General features: G+C 41.6%; 1 protein-coding gene across 1 annotated transcript in view; it reads left to right on the forward strand.

Annotated features, from left to right (window-relative positions):
• Nucleotides 1–302: 302 nt before the first annotated feature.
• Nucleotides 303–12,409, forward strand: part of LOC137256298 (uncharacterized) — a 30,455-nt gene continuing 18,348 nt past the window's right edge. Inside the window, exons 1-4 of the mRNA XM_067794045.1 lie at nt 303–991; nt 5,262–5,409; nt 6,348–6,484; nt 11,925–12,060. Coding sequence (XP_067650146.1) covers nt 668–991; nt 5,262–5,409; nt 6,348–6,484; nt 11,925–12,060 — 745 coding nt within the window. The 5' untranslated portion in view covers nt 303–667. The remainder of the gene's footprint in view (nt 992–5,261; nt 5,410–6,347; nt 6,485–11,924; nt 12,061–12,409) is intronic.

The raw sequence follows: 12,409 nt of genomic DNA on the forward strand, positions 1-12,409 counted from the left end.
GCTGCTGAGTTTTCAGTCCATGTGTAACCACGTGTTGACCAGGTCTTCAAGGTAATATATTAATTTTCTATTTTCTCACAAATGTATAACACACTGGCGTCTTTACTGCGCAGTCCGCGTATCTAGACTTGCCTTTTTAAAAGATAAGCATTACTATACTTATCATTCAGTACAGCTTTGGAGCAAGGCTCAGTTCGAGGGATCACGTGCCTGTTCTTGTTTCAGCTCGCTTTATCTCTCGAAGCGGTTGTTCACTAAGGGACACAACTCGAACCGGTTCATATCGCTACCTGTCTATAATTAGAGTGATAACCTACATATCTACTATCAAAAGGTTTCAGTCAACCGGACTCGAATGAAACGTCTGCCTGCATGCACTCCCCCGGAAACTTACATACAAAGACGACACACAGTAGCCGAACCATGGACAACCATCTTTCTACCTTTGTTTGAACTCACGTCAATACCAGTGGTGTGGAGGGAATAAACTCTGTCAAGTTTTACGTCATATCCTACATATCTGGCAGTAAGGTGAGACATTCCCTGTGTTACATATACTGCGAGCCGCAGACACGTGCTTCGCTGGAACAGAGCAGACGTATGTTGTCGTCTGCTCACAATTCGATTCAGCTATTTCTTGTCTGCTGTATATATTCATGTTAAAAGAATGGGAAACAAGTCCAGTAGTACCTCCTCCGAATCGATCAACCCAGCAGTGCTTACCGTTAAAGAAGCCCAGAGGAAATACCTAGAAGAGATAGAGACGAAGTCCGAATCTGAATCTGATTCCGATCTAGAAGCGGATCCAGATAGCAGTTGTGATGACACAGATGGAATAAAACTGTTCAGGAAACGCAAGTTCTATTCTATGTTAAATACAGTTGACAGGAAGGCGAAGAAGGTCGACCCATCGGATTACACCTTTCCATTCGAGAACATCGTTTTCGAAGGCGGAGGGAATAAAGGACTTGCATACTGCGGTGCTGTTCGGGTAAGGATAGTTACAACTACAGACCTCAAGCATGTAACCTTTACACCAACTGAGCTAATACTGGATAAAATATATAACACATGGAAATACACTAGAATTTAACGATAATAGTAGCGTCAAAAACCATTGTGCTGTTATGTGCATTATCTTCGCAATGCATATTTATCAAGGGTGATTTATTTTTCTTTACACAGAGTACTATCCACTTGCATTTCACTAGCTGTGTACAGCGTCTTCATTGCGCCCCTGTATATTAAGCGGTGTGTAGCTGAACAGGTGTGGGTACTTCACTGATGAATGGGAAAGCCCTATTCAGCCCTCTTTGATCATAGATCTGCGCTGGTTCTGCGTTTAAACTACACCGGCACCGGTAAAACTATATTACCATGTGTGACGGCTGTGTCATAGTAAGGGTCGCTTGCCCCGCCGTCAGATACACGCTGGCATTTTGTGATTTTGCAGTCAAACATCTGCTGCATAGGTCAAACGCACTGGTTCGTGTCATACGATACCTTGTGTGAATTTCGCATTTAAAGAGATTTAGACACTAGATTAGGTGAATAGCACGCTATCTTTTCGGAAATAACAAGTGTTATTTCGTCATCCGGTACACGGCACGATAACGGCATATTACAGGCTGTGTCAGGGTGTCTAGGTTTACATAACGAGTCTGTGTAAATGTTTGAAATGTCCGTTTGAAGAGGATGTTCTGTACAGGGAGTGTTAGTAGAGGACTTGAAGCGGGGTTCACTGAGACATGTAAATTTGGTTTGAAATGTTAATGCAGCGGCGTCCGGGTATCTTCAGGCCACTGACAACATTACTGCATCAGTAAAGAATAATCATTTACCAGTATTAATGAACAATGCAACGCTGACTATTAATCTAGATCTCGTCTCTTAATTTCAGTAATAAAATAATATAATTTGAACTTTTGACTCCATGAGTATTTGGATGTGTTACATGGGAAAAGCATCCCGTTTTATCAGAATAGCCATTAATCAGGGTGTCACTCATTTGGATTATATTTTAATCTCTGGAATTGTACAACCGTAAACATGAGCGGTTGTCCAAACTCAGGGAGTGAGCAATTCCAGGAAATGTGCACGACACATACAAGGTGAGACGAGCACACACTGGTAGCTTATTTGAAGGCCTATGGGTTGGTTCCCCGGGTCAGCTTGCCCAACCCTTGCTGGTCGACACAAGTGTGAAGCAGCCTGTTTAGTCTTCTCTGCACAAATGTTATTTGATGGTTGAATCATAAAATATATGCAACATTAGCAATGAAAATCTTCACACTTGACGTTGTTAAAGAAGACAGGCACGGAATGAACAGTCGAATGTGGATTAACAACCAGCTGATGAGCGGACGCTTTAAAAGTAGGCTACCCGACCTCCCCAGTATCAATTCTCCTACTTTTTAAATGACATCGGTTCATAAGCAATTGTTCACCTGACTGGATCACTCAAACAATGTGGAAAGAAGGTCAGTTTCGGCGGTATATCTGTCTGTGTGACTGGTTGTACTTCAGTGCATGACTGTCATCAGTACAAGCTTGCTATGTAGGTTGGCCGTGTGTGCGTAAATCCATCTGTGTTCCTGGCTAGCATGTATGACTGAGGTATTTTAACCACCACTGGCTCAAATTTATAAACGCATATGAAGATTATTGCAAGTACATATCTATACATATGGTGCTTATCCCTGTCAATACTCATCCGACCAATACTGGATCTCCGAATTTCAAAACAAAGAGGTTAAATTTGCAATAAACCTTTCATGTAGGCTAAATGGAGACCAGTCAGTCCACTGTATTCGGTAAAGGACGTGACCGAGCGTGTCCATCCGCATTCATCTATGACGTCCATGAAATGTATTTTAAATTGTTATCTGAAGTCGAGTTCATTGTTCCTAGTTGTTTCTCCTGTATATATATATAATCAATGACTGTATCAGAGACAATGAGAACATGAATGTACAAGTATATGCCACAGGACTATTGTGACAGACGCACAGAAAATATGAGTTTTGCCAAATGAGAGGAAACTAGCTGGCCATGTCACAATATATTTGGAACACGTGATACTAGTATTTCATTTTACCAACATTCAATGCACTACTAACCGCATTGTATGTTCAATGAAGCAAGCGTATATTGGACTGTTCGCTGCTTCTCCCCCATTGACCTCTTGTACTTCAGTGTGTTCACTGACACGGAGCAGGCCACAGTTGCAGGTGTAACATTGTTTGGTCAGCTGCCCATAACCTGGAGCTCTGTACACTGTTGAAACGATCACCGAACCGACTAGAAACGATTTGTTTCATAAACAGTTGAGAAATATTTTTTCCTTATTTCCTCTTTTTTGTGGACATCGTTGGACAACCTACAACGCATCTATTGTTACCTGGCATACCATAGTCAAAGTATGTGAAACTCAGATTATATCACATTCAGCGAGTGGAAAGCTTAGATATCACTCGACCATATTACAGTCAGCGAGTGTAAAACTTAGATGTCGCTGGACCATATCATATTCAGTGAGTGGAAAGCTTCCATATCACTGGACCATATCAAAATCAGCGAGTGTAAAGCTCAGATATCACTCAACGATATCACATTCAGCGAGAGTAAAGCTAAGTTATCAGTGGACGATATCACGATCAGCGAGTGTCAAGCTTAGATATCACTGGACGATATCACATTCAGTGAGTGGAGAACTTAGATATAGTAGGACCATATCACAATCAGCGAGTGTAAAGCTTTTATATCACTCGACGATATCACATTGAGAGAGGGGAAAGCTTAAATATCACTGGACCATATTACAGCCAGCGAGTGTAAAGCTTACATTTCACTGGACGACATCACAGTCAGCGAGTGTAACGCTTGGATACCACTGGATGGTTGGTTTTCTGATATCCTAAGTTGACGGGACGGTTTTCTGATATTCCCAGTTGACAGGATAGTTCTCTGATATCCCCACCTGACAGGACGGTACACTGATATCACTAGTTGACATGACGGTTCTCGGATATCCTCAGTTGACAGGGCTGTCCTCTGATATCACCATGTATGGATGCCCCAAGGTGTTTTTGACATACAGGAATATGAACATATATCTTCCTATTGGAATGTGGTTTAGTCCTCCAACAGACGGTTTAAGAATATGAACATATATCTTCCTATTGGAATGTGGTTTAGTCCCCTCATAGACGGTTTAAGAAATGGCGCATATTGTGAGTGTAAATACATGTCGTGTTTCTTTGGGAGAGAGAGAGGAGTAGGGGTGGAGGGTGGGCACCCATTTCGTTTTGGGGAGGTAGGGGCGGGAACATCATTTTTTTAGATAATATTAGTTAGAAAAGCATGCCTTTGTAGCTGACATGTGCCGGTGGGTGGGGTCAAAGGTCAGATTGTCCATGCTTCTCTATAAAAATCATCATCACCCCACCAATCCATCCACGCTTCCCCAACTCCAAAACCTTACATATTATGAATGGTTCCTAATCACACAATACCTGGATTAACACTCCTGTTTTTCAAACATTTCACACAGAGTCTGATAAGTCATCCACTAACCAGCATTCGGTTTTTGCGGTAGTTGTGTCAGTTTTGATTTTTACGTATGTATTTGAATTTGTTTTCACTGATGTCCAGTTGTGTTGAAGTTAACATATGATGAAATGTCATATTTTCTATGGTCAAAATGCACAATAGTTTATCAAAGCAACACTGCATTTAACATATTTTAATGACACATGTTTTCCATATTAGTGTTCAAATTTGTGCTTGTCTTTGTCTAAATCCTGTGTTGTCTATAGTTTGTGCCAACCACAGACAACCATATCCATACTTATATGATAAATATGTGTGCAAAGTAACCTATGTCTTTCTTCTAGTTTAGTTCATGCATGTTTCAACTATGTCATATAATGTGTGTAATACTCAATAGACATATAATTCACAGCCAACATTTAACAATACCGATTTCACTAACGGCTGATGGTTTACACACTAAATATATTATCGTTGTATCCTTTCAACAATAGGAGCTCCCAATCCCCTGCCCCACAATACACGCCATCCGTCACAATCAGTGAAAAGGTGAAATGGATACACAGCTGATATAAATCCTTAATCTGAAAAAAAACCACTAATAGTTATTCATAGTTATTAAATATTTTCACCACCGTGTCTTACTTCCCGCTTAACCATTTCTAACATTACGATGTTTTGTTTTGCTAACGCCAATGCTCCACTACCAGGTACTGGAGGAACTTGGGATTTGGCCCCAGATCCGGAGACTGGCGGGTGCCAGTGCTGGGGCCATGACGGCCACGCTGTTGGCTGTGGGGTACAACTCTCGGGACATAGAAGGCTTCCTCAGTCAGGATTTGTCAGCTGTGTTTTTAGGTAAGGCTCTTCTGAAAAATAGAATAGCTTAACATGAATTAAAGTGCACTCTCCTCACCATTAGTGTGATCGTGTATGATAAAGAATGGAAACTGTCTTTATCATACTGTCATCCATCATACACGATGATACACGATCACACTAAGGTCGTTTACACTTTCAAAGAATGGAAACATGAAAGTGTAAACATGAAAGTGTAAACGACCTTCTTTATAAAGTGGGATGATAGTTGTTCAACGTTGGAAAGGGGAGTGAATGATCAAATTCTGGGAGAATGATAAAAAAGCATTGTTGGATAGAGGGGTATCACAGTGGATACGAGCCGCATGCTCGTATACGTATCTTTTAACTACCAATATTAACATACTTCTGCTGTTTAATATGCGGATAAACGATGTATCGACAGTAAGTGTTAATGGGCGCAACTGCGTTTGATGGGTTACGCACGGAGTCACTTGTAGAGGTCGACCGTAGCTCATTAAATTATTTGAAAATCCAATGAGACAATGTACTGTTTCTTGTTCTTCATGACAGAATTCCCACGAATTGCACTTTTCAAGTTACCCACTTATTTACATTTATTGAAAGCGACTCTGAAGTGCCCGACTTCGTAATGTATAGAAGCTTGTACCTACATCATAGATGACTTATCGTATGGCTAAATGGAACACTCTGTATGTGTTATGTGAAATATAAACACTGGTAAATACGACATGTGTACGTTGTCAGAATTAGAACGGACGAACCCATGAACCGGTACAGCTGCTGTCTCGATGTCTCACGGGAGAGTATTTCGGCACTAGCCTGGGATCCATTCCTCATCACCGCAATCATACATTTCTGAGTGTTGGCAATATCGACAGCATGACAGTATCAACAACATTGAAACCTGAATGTACCTGGACCTACCTTGTGTTTGTTTGTATGTATACTGACAGACCACCAGTGCGGCTATTGCAGTCTCCTACCAAACTTGATGAGGGGTTATGGCTGGAACCCAGGCAAGAAGATCTTTGAGTGGTTCGGCAACCAATTAGAGGCAAAGACTCAAGACAAAGACATTACTTTCAAGCAGGTACGAACCTAATCCTAACTTGCTACACCTTGCAGCCTATATCATATACACCAGGACCTGACACCACAGCCATGTACAGCGGGAGATATTCTTCCTCAACTGCACCATGTCCTCAAACCGGATCGTCTCTATTATACCACGTCCTCAAAACAGATCCTCAGTACTGCACGATGTTTTCAAAACAGATCCTCTGCTCTGAACCATGTCCTCAAGACAGATCCTCCCAACTGCACTATATACTACAATACAATACAATACACCTACTTCATCCACTCAACTGCACAATCCACATACCTCATCCACTCAAGTGCATAATATACTTACTTCATCCACTCAATTGCAAAATACACATACTTCATCCACTCAATTGCACAATACACATACTTCATCCACTCATGTGCACAATCCACATACCTCATCCATTCAAGTGCATAATATACTTACTTCATCCACTCAATTGCACAATCCACATACCTCATCCATTCAAGTGCATAATATACTTACTTCATCCACTCAATTGCAAAATACACATACTTCATCCACTCAATTGCACAATACACATACTTCATCCACTCAACTGCACAATCCACATACCTCATCCACTCAAGTGCATAATATACTTACTTCATCCACTCAATTGCAAAATACACATACTTCATCCACTCAATTGCACAATACACCTACTTCATCCACTCATGTGCACAATCCACATACCTCATCCACTCAAGTGCATAATATACTTACTTCATCCACTCAATTGCAAAATACACATACTTCATCCACTCAATTGCACAATACACATACTTCATCCACTCATGTGCACAATCCACATACTTCATCCATTCAAGTGCATAATATACTTACTTCATCCACTCAATTGCAAAATACACATACTTCATCCACTCAATTGCACAATACACCTACTTCATCCACTCATGTGCACAATCCACATACCTCATCCACTCAAGTGCATAATATACTTACTTCATCCACTCAATTGCAAAATACACAATCATACTTCATCCACTCAACTGCACTATACAAGTACGTCATCCACTCAACTGCACTATACACATACTTCATCCACTCAATTGCACAATACACATACTTCATCCACTCATGTGCATAATATACTTACTTCATCCACTCAATTGCAAAATACACAATCATACTTCATCCACTCAACTGCACTATACACGTACGTCATCCACTCAACTGCACTATACACGTACTTCATCCGCTCAACTGCACTATACACGTACGTCATCCACTCAACTGCACTATACACGTACTTCATCCACTCAACTGCACTATACACGTACTTCATCCACTCAACTGCACTATACACGTACTTCATCCACTCAACTGCACTATACACGTACTTCATCCACTCAACTGCACTATACAAGTACGTCATCCACTCAACTGCACTAAACACGTACTTCATCCACTCAACTGCAATATACACGTACTTCATCCACTCAACTGCACTATACACGTACGTCATCCACTCAACTGCACTATACACGTACTTCATCCACTCAACTGCACTATACACGTACTTCATCCACTCAACTGCACTATACACGTACTTCATCCACTCAACTGCACTATACACATACTTCATCCACTCAATTGCACAATACACATACTTCATCCACTCATGTGCATAATATACTTACTTCATCCACTCAATTGCAAAATACACAATCATACTTCATCCACTCAACTGCACTATACACGTACGTCAACCACTCAACTGCACTATACACGTACTTCATCCGCTCAACTGCACTATACACGTACGTCATCCACTCAACTGCACTATACACGTACTTCATCCACTCAACTGCACTATACACGTACTTCATCCACTCAACTGCACTAAACACGTACTTCATCCACTCAACTGCACTATACACGTACTTCATCCACTCAACTGCACTATACATGTACGTCATCCACTCAACTGCACTAAACACGTACTTCATCCACTCAACTGCACTATACACGTACTTCATCCACTCAACTGCACTATACACGTACTTCATCCACTCAACTGCACTATACACGTACTTCATCCACTCAACTGCACTATACACGTACTTCATCCACTCAACTGCACTATACACGTACTTCATCCACTCAACTGCACTATACACGTACTTCATCCACTCAACTGCACTAAACACGTACTTCATCCACTCAACTGCACTATACATGTACGTCATCCACTCAACTGCACTATACATGTACGTCATCCACTCAACTGCACTATACACGTACTTCATCCACTCAACTGCACTATACATGTACGTCATCCACTCAACTGCACTAAACACGTACTTCATCCACTCAACTGCACTATACATGTACGTCATCCACTCAACTGCACTATACATGTACGTCATCCACTCAACTGCACTATACATGTACGTCATCCACTCAACTGCACTAAACACGTACTTCATCCACTCAACTGCACTATACACGTACTTCATCCACTCAACTGCACTATACATGTACGTCATCCACTCAACTGCACTATACATGTACGTCATCCACTCAACTGCACTAAACACGTACTTCATCCACTCAACTGCACTATACATGTACGTCATCCACTCAACTGCACTAAACACGTACTTCATCCACTCAACTGCACTATACACGTACGTCATCCACTCAACTGCACTATACATGTACGTCATCCACTCAACTGCACTAAACACGTACTTCATCCACTCAACTGCACTATACATGTACGTCATCCACTCAACTGCACTATACACGTACTTCATCCACTCAACTGAACTATACATGTACGTCATCCACTCAACTGCACTATACATGTACGTCATCCACTCAACTGCACTAAACACGTACTTCATCCACTCAACTGCACTAAACACGTACTTCATCCACTCAACTGCACTATACATGTACGTCATCCACTCAACTGCACTAAACACGTACTTCATCCACTCAACTGCACTATACATGTACGTCATCCACTCAACTGAACTATACATGTACGTCATCCACTCAACTGCACTATACATGTACGTCATCCACTCAACTGCACTAAACACGTACTTCATCCACTCAACTGCACTATACACGTACTTCATCCACTCAACTGCACTATACATGTACGTCATCCACTCAACTGCACTATACATGTACGTCATCCACTCAACTGCACTAAACACGTACTTCATCCACTCAACTGCACTAAACACGTATTTCATCCACTCAACTGCACTATACATGTACGTCATCCACTCAACTGCACTAAACACGTACTTCATCCACTCAACTGCACTATACATGTACGTCATCCACTCAACTGCACTAAACACGTACTTCATCCACTCAACTGCACTATACATGTACGTCATCCACTCAACTGCACTAAACACGTACTTCATCCACTCAACTGCACTATACACGTACTTCATCCACTCAACTGCACTATACACGTACTTCATCCACTCAACTGCACTATACACGTACTTCATCCACTCAACTGCACTATACATGTACGTCATCCACTCAACTGCACTATACACGTACTTCATCCACTCAACTGCACTATACACGTACTTCATCCACTCAACTGCACTATACACTGACAGCTACCCACTCAGCTGCGCTATTGAACACTTGATGACTTTCTGGAAATTCGCTAGGATCTGGTTTCAACTCTCAAACAATGTCTTCTGACAGTCGGAAAAAGTGAAGTCCGAGGTAGCCGCACTACTAGTTCCCCTACTAGTTTCCCGTGGATAAAGCCTCTGGAATCTCTTAGCGTTTCTTGGTTTTCACAGAATCCACCCAATCATATCTAGGAAAAATGTTGATTACTATTAACAAGTACTATGTATCACCACTGCTTGAGCTATTTCAGATGGGTTTGCTAGTTTTAAACCACCTATCCATTGACCCTGTAGCCACCACTCTGTTACGCCTGAAGTATAACATCAAAGGTCTCTGAAGTGAGAATAGACCGCCCGTGAAGCAATACATTAGTGAATGAGCTCTGATCCGATAAAAAGTAAGCCCGTTTTTAAAAATGTGACAATCCGTCAAAGAATGGTAGACAAGAACGCCTTTCAACCGCCAACAATTATGCTGATAGCACCAATCAACTGTATTCAAACGTTGTCAAATCAAAGAAAGTTCAAAGGGTTTCAAATGTATGTCAAAATGAATTTTTATGAATAGGCGAAAAGTACACTCAAAGACAGATGACCGACATGGGCCATAAGCCTCTTAACTCTTGCATTACTAATAACTGGGACTCTCCCAGCTGTCTTTTGCCAACAAATTGCCCTCTATATGGCTGACACAATGTCGAAGCTACGTTAAATTTGAACTCGCTCACTCTTGGGGAACACGATACCTGAACAAGCCCACTAATGGTACTCCCTCCAGCACGCTGCTCTTCGCTTTCCAGCTATTGAAATTCCTTTTGGTGACAGGAGTAGACTTGAATCTGCTGCACAGTACAACTGCCTAAATGGTACGACCTCTCCTAGACGTTATTAACACCTGCCCCGGCCAGATGTCACAGGAACTCTACCAGTTGTTGGCACGTGTCTCACATTGTTCCGTTTGATCGTCTTGGAATACTGACGCGGATATCATAGCAGCACTACACAAACAGGTATAACTCCGATTTCACAGTTGTAGCATAAATAATGTAATCTACTGGCAAAAACAACGGACATATCAAGACCCTAAATCTGTTTTGAAAGGTAGACCTAGCTTTCCGTACGTCAGCGTTGAAACCCTTCCTACAAATAACGTCCCTTCAATACTGTGACACGTTTATAAAGACCCTTACACTGATGTGCCAAGCGCGGTGTCGCCCCATCAGAACTGTAACACTAACAGGAAGATTTACATCTCCTCGCCGACTGCAACGGGAATAACGTGGTAGATACGTAACCACAGTGTTCTTAAGGGCGGTCAACTCGACACGCCTCAGCAAGGGATAGTCACTAGATGTGCACTGCATGACCCGGCGATCATCTAATGGTGCCGGTTTTAGTTGCTGGAGGTTAGTCGTCCGATATCTTGGCCAACCGACCAAATGCATTTGGTAAAATGTATGCCATGTATTGGGTTGTGTGACTAGATGTCGGATAGACAACGTTGGTGAGCAATGAAGTGATATTTCAATTGAAGTGAGCATATCAAAACGTCTGCCAGTGCAGGGAAAATATCACTTTTCACAAACTTAGAAATTTCAGTCTAAAACCATAATGAAATAATACCCAGCACCAAAGCAGTAGCAGAATAGGGAAACGATCTTGTCGAGTTACGCCCTGCCACAGTTCTTGTTGGACATGTATGTGCATGTTCAAGTCTCAATCCTAGGAATCCATTTATGGTTATGGTTTTGTTGTTTTATTGTTTACGTTTTATTTTTAAGGTGCTACAGAAGTATGAGAAAGAGCTGTGCATTGTAGTTACCAACCTGAACCAAATGAGCACCGAATACTGCCACCCTAAAACAACACCTGATATGCCAGTTCGGCAAGCAGTGCGCATGTCCATGGCAATACCAGGTAGGGTTCATTTTCGAAACATCGGATTCAATACGGCCATAACATACTAGCTCTCGTGGGTCCACGCTAACGGTCCAAGTAATCAACACGCGTGTGTAATGAAATTTCAATTTCCCACGTGCAACTGGCTGTTCTACCAGCAAGTGGTTTCTCCTCGTAAATATATAGTAGAAATTTAACTACAAAATAGTGGTCGTTTGATCAACAACTATCTTATTCGGGTGTCCAAAATTATGAAACAAGTCATCCGAGTTTGTCTGTCGATTGTTGCAATTGTTAGATATTGTGTTAGTAAGCAATTCATTGGTCTCAAAAGAAATCAAACGGACTGTAACACATGTATCATTTG

This window comes from Haliotis asinina, chromosome 11 (genome assembly GCF_037392515.1).
Source record: "Haliotis asinina isolate JCU_RB_2024 chromosome 11, JCU_Hal_asi_v2, whole genome shotgun sequence".
Lineage (NCBI taxonomy): Eukaryota > Metazoa > Mollusca > Gastropoda > Lepetellida > Haliotidae > Haliotis > Haliotis asinina.